At 34.7% G+C, this 17,959-nt stretch overlaps 1 protein-coding gene across 2 annotated transcripts in view; it reads left to right on the plus strand.

The window, feature by feature from the left end:
- The window catches only part of DYNC2H1 (dynein cytoplasmic 2 heavy chain 1), a 357,072-nt gene that overhangs the window by 14,631 nt on the left and 324,482 nt on the right, over window positions 1–17,959 (plus strand). For both annotated transcript variants that reach the window (XM_025357391.1, XM_025357392.1), the window contains exons 12-18: window positions 1,870–2,065; window positions 5,381–5,476; window positions 9,951–10,103; window positions 10,708–10,806; window positions 12,202–12,341; window positions 12,427–12,655; window positions 13,825–13,952. In XM_025357391.1, coding sequence (XP_025213176.1) covers window positions 1,870–2,065; window positions 5,381–5,476; window positions 9,951–10,103; window positions 10,708–10,806; window positions 12,202–12,341; window positions 12,427–12,655; window positions 13,825–13,952 — 1,041 coding nt within the window. The remainder of the gene's footprint in view (window positions 1–1,869; window positions 2,066–5,380; window positions 5,477–9,950; window positions 10,104–10,707; window positions 10,807–12,201; window positions 12,342–12,426; window positions 12,656–13,824; window positions 13,953–17,959) is intronic.

Below are 17,959 nucleotides of genomic sequence, written 5' to 3' on the forward strand. Positions count from 1 at the left end.
TGAGCTATATTGAATGTATTAATGAGTTAACCTTATTAATTCTAATGGGGATTTAAAATGGATAGTTTAAAAAAGTCAGTTTCTTTGTACCTCAGGTCCACTGTCTCCAGCATATTATTGTGGTTATTTTTAGAAACTCGTCATGTCTTTTTAAAAGTAACTTTGTCCATAAATGAAGTTTTCATTTTCCCTATACTGCTACAAAGGATAATTAGGCCAAAAATAGTACCTCTTAAATTGAATAATTCTTTTAAAGTCTAGAATTCTGGCTCTGGAGAGAAAATAGAGGAAACTGAAGGGTGTTAGGGCATAATGATTATAATTTTATGCCATTTAGTTCTTTCTCCTTCTACTTTGAGCCTAAAACATGAGAGATACTCCAAACAAGAAAAACAAAAAACAAACAAACAAAAACCACAGTGCTTTAGTCAGCTAATTTTGGAAAATTTGCATACTTCATCATTAGAGCTTCAGCGGAGGTCCGCTAGCATGGTAGCATACCAATGGTCTGAGATCTGCTGTTAATGAGTTTGTTTAACTTTGTTCCTTCCACACAGCGTTTCTCATTTGGTTTTGAAACCCCCCTCCTCCTGCCTTTGTTTTTTCTTTTTTAGACCTATTTGTTGTCCCATAGAATCATCAATCTGTTTTTGGAAATATTTTGGGAAATGCTGGTATATACAAACTAACTTTGAAGATCAATCCTGAATAAAGGCAAAAAGAGTCACCATAATAGTTTACTGGCATGCTTTATGTGTATATAGGAAAATTTGGGCTAAATCATCATTTTAAGCCATTTTAAAGTATTCTACTTTTTATTATATTTTGTTTTATATGCTATTAAATAAGCTGAATACTTTTGTTCTTTGTTTTTGAGTAGGTTACCTTCTAATACCTGCAATTTTTCTTAATTGTGAGGGTGTTTTGAAATAATGAGGCTGGGTGTGATGGCTCATGCCTGTAATCCCAGTACTTTGGGAGGCCGAGGTGGGAGGATCACTTAAACCCAGCAGTTTGAGGCCAGCCTGAGCAACATGGCGAAATCCTGTCTCTACAAAAGACAAAAAAAATTAGCTGAACATGGTGACTTGCCTGTTGTCCCAGTTACTTAGGAGACTGAGATGGGAGGAATCTTTGAGCTCAGGGAGTTCAAGGCTGTAGTGAGCCATGATTGCTTTACTGCATTCCAGACTGGGTGTTGGAGCAAGACCCTGTCTCAAAAAAAAAAAAAAGAAAAAAAGAAAGAGGCATTATATAAACCTAATCCTAAAGGAAGGTGATGAAAGCATAATACCTGTTGCTGGACTTAGTTCAGCATTTTTGCAATCCATTCTGATTTGAGCTCCCCAAAGTAACATTTGCTATTATAGCCTTTACAAGAAACACACAAAAAGGACAATTACTAGAGAGTGAAGCAAAGGGTAGAAGAATGAAACGTTTTAATATCTCTACTCCTACCATTTTGATATTATTTATCTTTTAATAAAAGTACTAAAGACGCAAGTTATGCTGATTTTTTAAAACAATCGAAGGTATCTTTAGAAAATGAATCAAAATTTTTTCTTTATCGTGGGTATGATGTCAATTTTGAGTTTTAGCTGAAACACTAAGAAATCGATTTTTCTTACTTTAAAACTGCTTGGTTGAAATATTAATGTGATGATATATTTTGGATATTGCAGTTTGTTTCCAAAATCTGACTTGTGAAATAATGTATAGAAAAAACCCACATCTTAAAAGCTATAATAAATTTTTTTTTTTAACTTTGAGCTAATATTAGATGTACAGAAAAGTTGTAAAAACTATTGTGTTTATTAGTCAAAACAGTGAGAACATGAAACTTAACAGGTTATTTATTTTGTTTTGTAGTATTGAGGCTAGTAGTCGAATTATGGAATTGGATTCTAATGATGGATCACTAAAAGTGCATTATTCAGATCGTTTGGTGATTCTTCTGAGAGAAGTTCGTCAGCTCTCTGCACTTGGCTTTGTTATTCCTGCCAAAATACAGCAAGTTGCAAACATTGCGCAGAAATTCTGCAAGCAAGCAATTATTCTTAAACAAGTATGAAATTATATTTTTTGAATACCTACCTATTTGGAGTTCATTACATTAGACTAGAATATGCTAAAGTCTTTTTTTTTTTTTTTTTTTTAAGGCTAATGGAATAGCACTGCCAGCTGTGAAATTATGGTTTACTAAATGAGTCTGTTACAAAACTTGCTTTGTAACCTATAAGGAATTTATTAAATTGTTATTGTTTATTGCTTTTCACTTTAAAAAGCATTTGGAAAATAGTATGTTATTCTTCCTTCTTTTGTTTCATGTTACTTGCATAGGTTTTAAAGGACTTTCTAATTAAGGAGTCCTCTGCCTACCTTCTAGGGGCAGAGTCATAAAGAATTATCAGGTTGATGAATGGTTTCTGTTTCTAGTCATTTTCTCAGTGATATCGCCATCATGTCACTTGCCTAAAAATCAACTATTATTGGCTCACGGTGTATCTCCATAACATGGCATACAAGGCCCTTCTTAATCATGACCCTACTAAACTGACTGGTTTTGGCCTTTACTACCTATGCACTTCCCTGTCATACTGTACCCTATGCTTCAGTAATATAAAACTTTGCTTTTATCTGAACATATCTCCATGCATTTAAATCTATTCTCTGATTGGAAAACTCAGTGTGATTGTTTAATTTCCAATTCACAAGTCACTTTCTCTATTGTGTCTTTCTTTAGTTGATTTTTATTCTTTGGGCAGTGTGAAAATTACTATTATAATACTTCTCATATTGTATCTGATTTTTTTCATCTTTTCTTTGACTTTATTATTGTATTTTAGATGGCAGGAACAGTATCTTGTATATTTGGTCTTTCATTTATTCTTTTACTCAACAAAGATTCATTGAGGATCTACCCTGTCATGCATAGTGTAGTGAGGATACAAAAATGAATACATTACTGTCATAGTCAGGCACGGAATTTCTTAGCCTCTTTACTTTTGATAGTTTGGATCAATTCTTTTTTTAGGGGGCTGTGCTTTGCTTTGTATGCTTTTTATTGGCATTCTTGTCCTGCACCTAGTATATCCAATAGCATCTGCTTAGTGCTGCCAATCAAAAATATCTCTTAACATTGCCAAATGTTCCCCTGAGGTATACTCTGCTTTGGTTGAGAATCACTGGTCTAGTGGGAGAGAGCAAACTAAACATCAAGTGCTCATTAAATATCAGGCCTTGTGGTAGATGCTTTAATTATGTTATTTTTAGTTAATTCCCCATTGTACCACTGATCTAATTGGGGATCAGATATTTAACAAAGTTTTCCCAGTGCCACATAGAGAGTAAGTTATGAAGCTGGGATTTGATATCAAGTTTCTCTGACTCTAGAGCCCATATTTGTTTCATTTCAATATAGTGATGGACAAGTAGATCAATATTTAATGTATTATAAGTACTATATTACAGATGTTCAGGAAGTCTTGTGAAAGCATAGAGGCAGGGAGTTTCAATTCTTTTCCTATGTAGGGATAGAAGTAGTAGCAGGTAAGTCTTTTCAGAGGAATGATTGATGTGAGTCTGGAAGCGTGTACATACATTTTTCTCAAGTACACAGAGGATTGGGTGATCATTTCAGTTGGAGCGACTCCTTAAAAGCAGAGAGGCTTACTTACTTTAATACGGTAAGTATTTAGTCTTACACAATACGAGCTAAAAAAATGAATGGTAATAGGTATTTGTACTTACCCTGGAAGAACACCTGGGAAAATCTATTTATATATTCCTTTATTTCTGAGCAGATATTTAGCTGGAATAGGGTGTATAAAGTAGAATGTTGGATAGATAGCAGTATGGCCAGATTGTAATAGAATACATACTATTCTATTGCTTCTTGTTTTCCTGATTGTACTTTTTCTGGGCCTATTTTTGTGGTACAGAATAAGTAGAGTGGGTTTTCCCCACCAAATAAAGTATATTTTTATATGTATTAGTGGAAAGAAGAGGAGCTCTATAAAATTACTTAAGAAATATTTTTTAAGCATCTACTATGTGCCAAGAATTTTGTGAGGTGCTGGGGACATAAAAATTAATAGTCTCCTTGAACGCCTTAGACTTAAATGCCCAGGGTGTCCACTTGATCTTATTCCCTGAACCTCTCCTTTTTCCACCAATGCAGTTGACAGTGTCCTTCTTTGTCCACCACTGTTCTTTGTAGGATCTCTATTTATTAATTCAACAAGTGTTTGTTGAGTGCTTGCTGTTTGCTTGGCTCTGTTCTTAGAGCTGTCATTCTAGTAGGAGAGACAGATAACAAACACCTAAATATATAATGCAATGTTAGGCAGTGATAGTGATAAATGCCTTGAAGAAGAATAAAACAGAATAAAGATATTGTGACGAAGACTGCTATTTTATACTGACTGGTCAGGTTAGGTATGCCTTGATGGAGAGATAATGTTTGAGAAGAGACATGACATAAAGTAGGCAAAAGAACCATGCAAATGTCTAGAGGAAGACTATTCCAGGGAGAGGGAATGGCAGATGTAGAATTCTAGAAGGAAGCCTCACTTGTTAGGTGAGAATAATAGTAAAGAGGCCAGTTTGGCTCATTCTTTAGTATATTGGGAGACAATTGGAAAGTTTTTAAGTGATAGTTTTGGGATTTTGGGGTTTTATTCTCAAGCGTTTTGGGAAGTCATTAGGTTTTGTGTAGGCAAGAGGTGTGATATATGTTTAAAAAAGACCACTCTGGCTGCTTTAAATAGACTATAAGAGGCCATGATTGGAAGCAGAGAGACCAGTTAGGAAGTCTGTTGCGCTGGTCTTGCCGAGAGATGGGAGTGTGTGGATTGGGATGCAATTGATGGGGGTTGGGGAAAGTGGTTGGATTCAAGATATATTTTGAGAGTATAGGCAATAGGCTTTTGCTGATGTGGAATATGAGAGAAGCATTAATGACATCTCGAAGAATTTTTGGTCTGAGACGTGAATAAATTATTGTGGCATATACTGAGAAAAGAAGGAGCGGATTTGGAGAAGTGCAGGAATTAAGAATTTAGTTTTTTAGCACTTAACATGCTTCACTGAGTTCCTTCTTTCCTATGAGATTTTGAACTTCTTGATTCCAGGAACAAAGTTTGATAATCTATGTTTAATCAGACCTCAGGACATGATTGGCAGATTGTAGGAACTCAACACTTACTTGTTGATTGTGTATATTAATATATGAACAAATGCCCTATTGTAGATTAAAAACCTATTTTCTGTTTAAATTTTAGGATTGAGAAAAGTTAATATTTTCATTCAAACAATTAAAAATCAAGAAAAATTAAAAATGAAGTTATTAATTATTACGAATTGGACTTTTACTTTGTAGGTGGCACATTTTTATAATTCTATTGATCTACAAATGATTCAAAGTCAGAGGCCGATGATGTTACAATCTGCCTTAGCATTTGAACAGATAATTAAGGTAAATGAACTTTTAATTTTATTATAATTAGATTTTACATGTGAAGTGTTTAATTCTTAATTTTCTGGTGTTCCCTTCAGCTTAACATAGCAAATGATCTAGACTTTGTTTCGCTTCCAGGGACTTCCTTCACTCTTAACAAGTAAAACTTTTTCTCCAACTGTACATTGAAGTGGTTAGAATACTTAATATACTTTGGTACTGATTTTGATCAATTGCATTGATATAGATAGAATATGATTTGCATGATGTTATATTCATTTATTCTCTGAAGTTTGAGGTCCTTATACACAAGGTTCCTTAGACCTTTTCTACCATCTCCCAATTTTGTAATGTAAGACTTACTTGCTTTTTATTTGTGGTTATTTAAATGTCTATATATAAGAAATTAGGAGGCTGGGCACACTGACTCACGCCTGTCATCCCAGCACTTCGGGAGGCCAAGGTGGGTGGGTCACCTGAGGTTAGGGGTTTGAGTGAAAACAACATGGTAAAACCCCATCTCAACTAAAAATACAAAAAAATTAGCCAGGCGTGGTGGTGGGTGCCTGTAACCCAGCTATTCGGGAGGCTGAGGTGGGTAGATCACCTGAGGTCAGGGGTTTGAGACCAGCCTGGCCAACATGGTGAAACCCATCTCAACTAAAAATATAAAAAAATTAGCCTGGCATGGTGGTGGGTGCCTGTAATCCCAGCTATTCAGGAGGCTGCGGCAGGAGAATTGCTTGAACCCAGGAGGTGGAGGTTGCAGTGGGTTGAGATCACACCACTGCACTCCAGCCTGGGAGACAGAGTGACTCCATCTAAAAAAAAAAAACAAAAAAAAAAAAAAAAAAAGAGAGAGAAAAGAAATTAGGAAAACCTATAATAGTGTTTAAACTGAATATTACTATGTGACTACTAACTTTTTGAAGTCTGTATTTTTAGTCTTCATAGACATGAAATGTTTGACAAAAATAGGCAGAAGAGGTATATGCCATTTTTTTTTCTGTTTGAAAGTGGATAACTAGTTGTGTCAGGGTCCACAGGACCAGCCCAGGTTCTTTTATTTGCTTGGAGGATCCACAGGACTCAGTGTATGGTCATACTCATAGCAGTATTTATTACAGTGAATGCATACAAAGCAAAATTAGCAAAGGGAGAGGTGCATGATGGGGTGAAGTCCCAAGAAAACAGGTACAGACTTCTAAGAGTCCTCTCCCAGTGGAGTCACACAGGGTGTACTTATTTTTTGCAGCAACAAATTGCAACACATGTGAAATCTTGTGTTACTGGAGAAGATCATTAGAGACTCAAAACCTAGGTTTTTATCAGGGGTGGTCACGTAGACACTTTCTGTCTAGTATGCACTGAAATTCCAAACTCCCAGAAGGAAAGCAAATATTCAGCATAAACCATGTTATTCAGGTCCAGTGAGCCACTCTTAGAGTGGTAGGAACGCTTCTGAAATCTAAGTTCCCAAATGCCAACTAAGGGGATTCTTTTAAGCAGGTCTTTTGAAGGATGGTAGTCAGACCTGCTATGTTAACTCTTTTCTGCACACTAGTTCTGAAGCTTAATAATTCTAGAATTTATATTATTCATATTATAGATGTTATTAAAAGCACTTTTTTTCTTGTTGGCAGAGATTAACATAAATTTATAATGCAAAGTTTAAAAACATAGGTAAACAAAAATTAAAAAATGTCATATAATCATACCATCAAGAAATGACTGTTTAAAAAAGTCTGGTGTATATCCTTTCAAATATTTTTCTATGTATATTTTTGAAAATGTATTCATATTTTTAAAAAGTATGCATAGTTTTGGAAATGGAATCACACTTTATTATTTTTTACCTTTTTTCCCCTAATGTGTAGATCATTTTAGTTGTAAGCCCTTACAACTTTTTCTTCTAATAAATTTGTTTAAAATAATGTCTGTGATATTTCTGAGGAGGAAACTTATTTTGCAAAATTGTGTTGTGAGAAGTAAATAATTATATTTAACATGTTAAATGAGACACAGTAGTGCTTATAAAACTAGGATAGGTGTAGAGAGAACATTAAGGTTCTGTATGATGCGCTGTCTACTTACTATATTGTAGAAAATTAGACAATAAAATGTAATTTATTTATTTTCATATTTTCAAGTGATAGAACAGTAAGTGGTATATAGTAATTACTCAGTAAATACTTTTTAATTCATCAGCTATTTATTGAGCATCTCCTATAATCCGGAGACTTACCATGCCTTCATTGACCACTTCAAGTGAAGTATAGAAACTTTTCTTCTATATAGATTTCTTCACTCTCTCTACTTTGATATATTTGTCTTAAATATTTTCCCTATATACATTGAAACCACATCAGATGGTGTTATAATTTTTCCCCCAGTCATCAAATATGATTTAAGAAACTCGTGACAAAAAGGATAGCTTATTGTATAGTTACATTTTTTACTTATCCCAATATTCTTTTTTTTCTGAAGTTCTGTGCTCCTTTTGATATTTTTTCTTTCTTTAAAGAACTAACTTCCTTTAGCCATGGTTTAGGATTAGGTGTGCTAGTGACAAATTTGCTTATCTTTCCTTTGTCTGATAATGTTTTCCTGTTTTCCTTTTCACCCATTCCTGAAGGGTATTTTAACTAGATATAAAATGCATATTTGACTTTTTTTTTTTTTAGCACTTTAAACATTTTCCACTTCCTGCTGGCATCTGTGATTTCAGCTGACAAACTATTGTCATTCGAATTTGTATTCCTTTCTGACTAATGCATTGTTTCTCTTTGGCTCCTTTCAAGTTTTCAAAGAACCTTTGTCTTTAGTTTTCAGAAGTTTAATTATTGTCTAGGAAAGCATAGAATCCTTTTTTAAGTTTATCCTATTTGGAGTTTACTCAGCTTCTTGAATCTGTAGGTTTACGTCTTTTGCCAAATTTGTTAGGTTTTCAGTTGCTGTCTTTTGAATGTATTGTTTTTCTTAGTTTTTCTCTCTTCTTCCTTTTAGGAAGCATGTATATATATACACATATACTGCTTAGAAAGCATGTATGTATATATATAAAATCCTTGGAAGCTAATATATATATTAGCTCTTTTTTCTCAGAGCCTCTGTTCATTTTTCCCTTTATTTTCTCTTTGTTGTTCAAATTAGGTAAATTCTATTGATTTGTTCTCAAAGGTACTGATTATATCCTCTGACATCTCGACACTGCTATTGAGCCCATCCAGCCAGTTTTACATTTCTGTTATTGTATTTTTCAGTTCTATATATTCCATCTAGTTTTTTTTAATAATTCTATTTTTTTCTTGAGATTTTCTGTTTTTCAGTAGTTTCAAGAGAATTTGTAACTGCCTGTTGAAGCATTTTTATGATGGCTGCCTTAAAATCCTTGTCAGATAATTCTTATATCAGATTCATTTCAGGGTTCACATCTGTTATGTTTTCTCATTCAAGTTCTGATTTTTTTTTAGCTCTTGGTAACACAGGTGATTTTCCCTTATATTCTGGTCATTTTGGATATTATGATGCACTGTATAATATTTAATTTTTATATTTTAGAAAGCAGTCTCTTTGCTGAGTGTCTTGGGTGTGTGTGTGTGTTGAGTTTCCTGCTGGGCCCTACAGTATCAAAGTGGAGCATTTGTACACTGATTCATTGCAGAAGAGTGGAATGGAAGTTTAGTGCTCCATTTTACTTTACTGATACCTTGTTGTGAAAGTGAGGCACCAACTTGGAGGCACCTTATTGCCTCCAAGCTGGGGTTTAAGCTCAGCTCCCTTCTGGGCCCTGTTGACTTTAGGGAGGAGGAGTCGAGGAGTGGAGGGCAGATTCACACCTTTCTGTTGCTGTGAGTGGGGGTGGGAGCTCAACTCCTTGTTCAGCCTCATGAATATTACCTTGGCAAGGGAATTGGAGCACTGCCTGCTTTTGCCAAGTAGGTGATGGAAGATCAACTTTCTACTTAGTCCTACTGAAATGGTAGAAAGGGGTGATTGTCTCTTTGGTGTTAAACTGCAATAGGATGTGTATTGCTAAAAACATTTTCTGTTGTTAGGCTCCTGTTTTCCTACCCCTGTATAGGCTTCTCCTGGAGCTTTTTTTAGTCTGTGCCTGTCAGTGGTTCCAGATTGGAAGCTTCTCCAGCGCCCTGTCCTGGATGTATAGGAGATAATAAGGAAACCCATGTTTGTCGTGCCTTAATTCCTGAGGTTTCTAGGTTGTCTGCCTTCTTCATTCTTCCTTTCCGTCACCCTATGTGTGTTTGTTGTGTTATGTCTAGGGCTTTTCAGTTGTAAAAGGGAGAAGCTGGAAGAAATGGGCTACTCAATCTTTGCCAGACTGTCTTATCATTTATAAAGTGGAAAATTATTATGTGCTTTCTTTATTGTAGGTCAGAGTTGGGGATAATTGAACTTTTGATATAGAATATTGAAACTTTTGGAAAAAAGAAATACATATGCATACTAAAGGTTATTTATTGTACCATAGAATTCAAAAACAGGAAGTGGAGGGAAATCACAGATTACTTGGGATAATCCTAAAGAATTAGAAGGCTATATCCAAAAACTCCAAAATGCTGCTGAACGGCTTGCCACTGAAAATAGAAAACTGAGAAAATGGCACACTACATTTTGTGAAAAGGTATATTTTGTTTATGAATTTGAATAAACTATGAATGATATTATTTAAAAAGTCATTAAGATACAATTTTTAAAAACTTATTTTGGAATAATTTGAGACTTAAAGTTGCAAAAATAGTACAGAGAAATCACAATTCCCCTTTGCCCAATTTCCCTGTTGTTAACAACTTATATAACCAGAGTAGTTATCAAAACCAGGAAACAGACTGTTTTCAATTTTACAATTTTCCACTAACATTCTTTTTTTTTTTTTTTTTCTAGGATACAATCTAGAATCCAATTCTGCATTTAGTTGTTGAATCTCTGTAGCCTCCCCCTCCTCAGTCTTTTCCTTATTTTTTATGACTTTGATGAGTACTGGTCAGTTATTTTGTAGAATCTCCCTTGATTTGGGTTTATATGATTGGGGCTGTCCTATTTTGGCAGGAATAGCACAGAAGTGATGTTTTGCCCTTCTCAGTAGATTGGTCAAGTATTGATACATCTTGTATAGATTAAGTTAAGCTTGATCACTTGTTTAAGGTGGTATCTGTCAGGTTTCTCCACTGAAAAGTTACTATTTTTCCAGCAATATTTTGAGACTAGTATGCTCTAATTCTTCACAGGTGGTTGTTCTTATGAATATTGATCTGCTTCGGCAGCAGCAGCGTTGGAAAGATGGATTACAAGAATTGAGAACTGGCTTAGCAACTGTAGAAGCACAGGTAGAGTATGTTTTATTTTGTGTGTATACTTCGAAATATGGCCTTTTCAGAATGCAAATACAATATATGAATTGCCGAGAAGTTCATAAAAGTTACCTTTAAATCTTGCTAATAAAATCCTAATAGATTTATAATTTTTGACTGAATTATATATAAAGACCATATATGAATGATCAATTTACATTTAAAAATATAAAAATAAGTTCCTGTAGTGTCTTATGGAATGCCAAATTCCTCAATTCAGAATTTGTAGATTTTTGTCTTGGTATTTAAATATCTATCACTTGTTAGTTCTCTTTTAGGTGATTGTGACATCCATAAAAAACAAAGTTAAGTTTAGGTAGAATCCTAATGATTGAAATAATTTTATTTCAGATTTTTTTTTTCCTTTTTGGAGGTAAAACTTGAGTTCTATTCATATTTTGATATAATAGTTGATGCATATAAAGGTGGCTAGCACAAAGCCTGCTACATAGTAGATGGTGATGGAATCTTAGCGGAATATGAGTTAGATGTCTCACACATTTACATATATTTAATATTTTTCAGTTTTTATAACTTCAAGAAAAAGCAAAAGTACTAGAATTGATATATTTATGGTTGTATAGAAGCAAAAATGTATGTACATTCTTATGAACAATCTAATATTTTAAATCTCTTATGTTTTAAAATATGTAGTAGATTTACATTATGTAAGAAGTGGGAAGTGGGGCCGGGCGCGGTGGCTCAAGCCTGTAATCCCAGCACTTTGGGAGGCCGAGACGGGCGGATCACGAGGTCAGGAGATCGAGACCAGCCTGGCTAACAGGGTGAAACCCCATCTCTACTAAAAAAAAATACAAAAAACTAGCCGGGCGAGGTGGCGGGCGCCTGTAGTCCCAGCTACTGGGGAGGCTGAGGCAGGAGAATGGCGTAGACCCGGGAGGCGGAGCTTGCAGTGAGCTGAGATCCGGCCACTGCACTTCAGCCTAGGTGATAGAGCGAGACTCCGTCTCAAAAAAAAAAAAAAAAAAAAGAAGTGGGAAGGGAAGAGAAGAGCTATACTTGATGGGAATTTTTGAAAAAGGACTAAGACGTTCATAAAATAAACCAGTATTTGTGGTACTACATCATAAAATAAAGTCCAAATATAAAAGTCATTTAATATTTGCTTGCTTTTTAAATTGTGCTGATCTTTTAAAATACTATTTATAAGTATGAAGATTAGATTTTCATATTTGTCTCTAAATAAGCTTATACAGAGAGTGACAAAGATGTACCTGTTTTCACACATTTGAAATGAGTTGGTTTTATTTTTGTGATTATAAATGTGCATTATGTGACGTGAAAGTATTAAATGAAAAATCCATTCTGCTGCCTAATTTCTAAATTAAAAATGTGAATGTAACATATTAGGGATTCCAAGCAAGTGACATGCATGCATGGAAACAACACTGGAATCATCAGCTGTACAAAGCTCTGGAGCATCAGTACCAGATGGGCTTAGAAGCACTTAATGAGAATTTGCCAGAAATAAATATAGACTTAACTTACAAGTAAGATGTTTTTTAAACCCCAATTTAATGTTCAATGTGTAATTTTCTAATAATTTATGTTTTAAAGTTATTTATTTAATTTTAGACAGGGACGATTACAATTCAGGCCCCCTTTTGAAGAAATCCGGGCTAAATATTATAGAGAAATGAAGAGATTCATCGGCATTCCGAATCAGTTTAAGGGAGTGGGTGAGGCAGGAGACGAATCTATTTTTTCTATTATGATTGATAGAAATGCAAGTGGATTTTTGACAATTTTCAGCAAAGCAGAAGATCTGTTTAGAAGATTGTCAGCTGTTTTACACCAACATAAGGTATAGAACATGTAATGTTCCATCCTTGCATCCTAAAATTATTTCTGATTGATTGAATTTACATTAAATGTATACATTAGTAGTTTATCTTGTGTGGCATAACATTAAAATATGGCAAACCAGAGAGCTGGATCCGTAGATACTTATACAACCTAGATTTACACTGCAGAAGAGAAAAAAGTTATGGGAACTTTTTTGTGTGTGTGTCTTTGACTATTTTGTGACAATTGAGAAACTTGTTTTTATTTGCTTTTTATTTTTTAGAATTGTTGTGTCAACTTGGCGGTTTGGGCATGGTGGCTCATACCTGTAATCCCAGCACTTTGGGAGGCCGAGGCTAATGGGTCACTTGAGTTCAGGAGTTTGAGACCAGCCTGGCCAACATGGCGAAACATCATCTTTATTAAAATACAAAAATTATCTGGGCGTGGTGGCGGGCATCTGTAAACCCAACTACCCTGGAGGCTGAAGTAGGAGAATCACTTAAACCAGGGAGTTGGAGGTTTCAGTGAGCTTAAATTGCACCACTGCACTCCAGGCTGGGTGACAGAGCGAGACTCCATCTCAAGAAAAAAGAAAAAAAATTGTGTCAATTTAGAATGTGATATAGTTCTGTTGTGTCAATTTTAATTCTTCCTCTGAAGCCCTCAAATGTTACTGAAATCAGAGCGATTTAACAGCTTATGTCTGTTTAAGTATATCATCCCAACTAACTTTAAGTATAAACTAATTGTGTTTCTCATTTGTATTGATCCTAGACATATGACAAGAATTTGACCAGTGTCTTAACTGCCACTGCAATACTTCTGTGTCTTAGATTTCTAGGATGAATCTGGACACTTTCAGATTTGTAGCCTATAGTGACTCTTGGTTTTGCAGAAGTGATTCCACCTTTGAAGTTTTGTATATATTTAATTTGAGAAGAGAATCTAAACAGAGCGTTTATATAATTTCCTTTTAAAAAGTTTATGATCACTGCATTTGCGTATTAAATCTCTTTTTTTCTCTTTATTCTTTAGGCTGTGTGGTAATGATTATATTACTTAAATTGACACTTGAATACCTCATATTTGCCTCTTTTTGTTGGTTTTAATAGTTGGATCGATTCTATTATATGTTAACGTACTGGTTCTATATCTTTAATAATACATTTTTCTTCCTTTAAACAGGAATGGATTGTAATTGGACAAGTTGATATGGAAGCTCTGGTGGAAAAGCATCTTTTTACTGTACATGATTGGGAGAAAAATTTTAAAGCATTAAAAATAAAAGGGAAAGAAGTAGAACGACTTCCAAGGTATTGGAGGTTAATGTAGTACTTACGTACCATAATAATTTTTTGACATGGACAGTAAGGGAGCTCTCTACTTAGTGGTATTGAAGGCAGATCAGCTTCTTGCCTCCTGTAGATCTCAGCTATGACACTTGGGTATCATCTAGGTAGGGTGTTACAGAGAATAAAACAAGTTTTCCTTCTAGAAGCTCTGCTGGCTGAGACCTATTAGGTAGAATAGACTGAAGAAAGAGGCTTTGATCTTGATCTGGTATGAGGAGCTATGTTTGATATGCATTGGCACAATCTCAGTACGGTTAGAAGCTACTGGTGAGAGCATACTAGAGAATATAAAGCTAGTGACATTTCACTCTGCTTTTGTACTGCTCTGCTTCCTTTCAAGATGTACAACATAGTGCTGCATTTAGATATTGCCCTAAATGTGGATAAAAGCCTCTAAGGGGCAACTCAGCTACTTGAGAAGATAGCCTCCTTGGATCTGAAATACTCACCACCAGAACCACTCTTAGCAATAAGTTCCATGAAAGGCCTTGTGTAATCATGCATATATCACCTATAAAGGATAATATCACTTTTATTAATTTATGTTTTCATTCTTTCAATAAATACTTAGTGTTTATAAAATGCAAAACTTTGTGCTTTAGGAGTACAAAGAGGAAGAAGACAGAGGACCTGAGATGAATTGCTTATTCTCTGGTAGTGCAATAAGACAAATATATTTGATGATTAATTCAAGTACACACAGGGGTTAAGTAAGTGGGCTCTGGAGTTAGGTAGCTGTTACCAGCTGCGTGACTGACGGTCATTGAAATTGTGAACCTAAATTTCTTTAGCTTTAAAATATTAGCAACAATAGTTATTAATCTCATAGTGTTTTGAGGATTGAGTAATTTCCATATAAGTAACTGGCACAGGGTATGTTTTCAATAAATGTGAGTTACTTTTAATTGTTATTAATATCAGATGGAATAGTCTATATTCCATATTAAGACTGAACTAAAATTATGGGGATTCAGAGGATGATGACATCCCCTCTGTCTGGGGCAAAATCAAGTAAAATCTTTGTTAGGATAGTAACACTTGAATTAGGATTTTGACAGGTGCAAATGAAAATGGGAGGGTAAAAAAGAACCTCTTAGCAAAAGGAATTGTGTGCTGAAAATATGAAGTTGGTTAATTGAAAATTGTATTAGAGTTAATGTTTTATTAGGGACTAGAGGGAGATGATCCTGGAAAGGTATAGATAAGGTACACAAAAAAGAGAATTTGGATTTTATTCATTTTGGGATGATTAGCTTTTAAAGGGTTCTAAACAGGAGTGTGTCAGTACCACAGCTGTTCATTAGGAAATTTAATCTGGAAACACAGATACATGGTGGGATAAAGAGATCCTGGAGGCAGACCAGCTAGTCTGTCAGTCTTCCAGAAGAGCAGTAATAATAATGATAATAATAATTATTATTTGAGACAGAGTCTTGCTGTGTCACCCAGGCTGGAGTGTAGTGGCATGATACTTGCTCACTGCAACCTCCGCCTCTTGGGTTTAAGTGATTCCCCTGCCTCAGCCTCCCGAGTAGCTGGGACTACAGGCGCACACCACCACACCCTGCTAATTTTTGTATTTTTAGTAGAGGCAGGGTTTCATTATGTTGGCCAGGCTGGTCTCCAACTCTTGACCTCAGGTGATCTGCCCACCTTGGCCTCCCAAAGTGCTGGGCTTACAGGCATGAACCACCACAACCGGCCATAATAATTAATTGAATTACCTTATTGGATCTCAAAATGAGGAGGAGGAAATAGTATGAGGAATTAAGAAGTCTTATTTATTGGAGGAAGATGAGGGAGTAGGAATAGGAAGAGACAAATGACTTGAGGGTTTGAGCGTGGGTGATTTGGATACCGGTAGTACCATTAACATTAGTTTAAAGTAAGGAAAAGATAGTGCTTTTGTAGTGCTTGCACATGGGGTTTTTCTTCTCTATTGGACCTTGCTTTTGATCCCAATCTTGACCATCTTCTTTAACTTAATGCTGTCACCTGACTGCATAAGAACCTCTACTGCTACCTCTACTATTTTTTTGTCCCTTGCTTTAGATAGCTTTCGTATTTATGATCCTTACCAAAAGAAAAACAAAAACAAAAACAAAAAACAACGCCTATCCCACACTGTATTTTTCATTTTGCCATTTCTTGCTAACAAATTAACATGTATTCATCTAAGTGAATACACACATATGCACATACAAACACACACATTTTATTGGTACTTTTTGGAAATATGCTGTAAGGTTAGAAAAGCTGTATTATTATGATATGTTTTAGATAGTATCATAAGAAAATAATTTTTGAATATGCATCTTTGATATATGAGTCATCTTCCATTGCTATCTATGGCTGAACAGAATCTCAGTTTCATATTGTGAATATTTTCAAATGAAAGATGAATGTTAGCCTTGTCCACAGCATTCTGTAGTGAGTAAAACTTCTTTGCTGCAATTGTATCACTTTATGTTAATTCATTAGCAAAATACAGTATAGTATAATCTTTTAGGTTTTCCAAAATCACGTATCTTCATGTATCAAATATCGGAAATCATGACTCTTTATGTGTCAGGATTTCAGAAATTTTATAATTTCATGTGTCAAGAAAATTGGCTGTTATATATAGCTTTTGGTTGTTAAGAATTATAGTTTAAATTTCTCCAGCTAGTAGGTGATTGAGAATAAATAAGTAAAACTTTAAAAGAAAATTATATTTTAAAATAAAATGGTACATAATTAAAACATGTAATTTACCTCTTAAGGATCTCACTTGGCTCTATGCTTTAAGAAAGGCAAGTAGCTTTCCAAATAATCTTTTTGACCAAAGTTTTCAGATTTGTTTTAACTCTGTATAATTGAAGATAAATATGAGACTTTCCTCAGATGAGTGAGTCTGGTTCAGCTTCTCTTTGCTTAGAACGTTACAATTTGCATTGAGGTGCAATGGAAATAATTACTTGTTTAAAACTTTATCCTTGTTTTCTGATTATTAAAATAGTACATTTGTTTTACAGTTTGTTTTAAATATAGTAAAGTACAGAGACAATTCCTGTTAATATTTGATGTTTTGGACATATTAGTATATACATTTATAAAATGTAGATTATATTATATCCTGCTGTTTGTTTTTTTTGAGACTGAGTCCCGCTTTGTTGCCCATGCTGGAGCGCAGTGGTGTGATCTCGGCTTACTACAACCTCTGCCTCCTGGGTTCAAGCGATTCTCCTGCCTCAGCCTCCTGAGTAGCTGGGACTACAGGCGTGCACCACCATGCCTGACTAATTTTTATATTTTTAGTAGAGACAGGAGTCTCACCAGGTGGGCCAGGCTGGTGTTGAACTCCTGACCTCAGGTGATCCGCCTGCTTCGGCCTCCCAAAGTGCTAGGATTACAGGCCACCACGCCTGGCCTATCCTGCTATTTTTATGGAATATTATTTCATTGATAGTTTGCAATGTTATTATCTGCATGTCCAAAATGTGAATTATATGTATATTTAAAAATTTATTGTGCTGTTTCTATGTTTACCTTGTTTCAAACTTTTCACTATTATAGTTAGTGCTTTCATGAAAATACTTGTGTATAAATCTTGGAGTCTGCCTTGCAATTTTTCTTAGGATAAATTCTAAAGGTAGAGTTGTTAAGACAAAAGATATGCCAATTTAAAATTATTTGATATATACATTGCTCTTTACAAAGATTGCATTGTTTTATATTCTAACAGTTCTGGGAATTCTGTTTGCCCACACAATTGAAGATTCAAAGTAACCATTCATTACATTTTTTTCAGTTTGTTAAGTGTACAATGGTGTCTCATCGTTTTAGTACTTTAACAGTCTAAATTTACTTTCTATCTATATTTAATTTTGTCTTATTTTTATTATTTGCATTTTGGCTGCAGGATAGTAAATTTATTTTGTAAATATTTAAATAGGTGTATTACATGCTGTGACAAGAGAACTCATTAA

This window comes from Theropithecus gelada, chromosome 14 (genome assembly GCF_003255815.1).
Source record: "Theropithecus gelada isolate Dixy chromosome 14, Tgel_1.0, whole genome shotgun sequence".
NCBI classification, from domain to species: domain Eukaryota; kingdom Metazoa; phylum Chordata; class Mammalia; order Primates; family Cercopithecidae; genus Theropithecus; species Theropithecus gelada.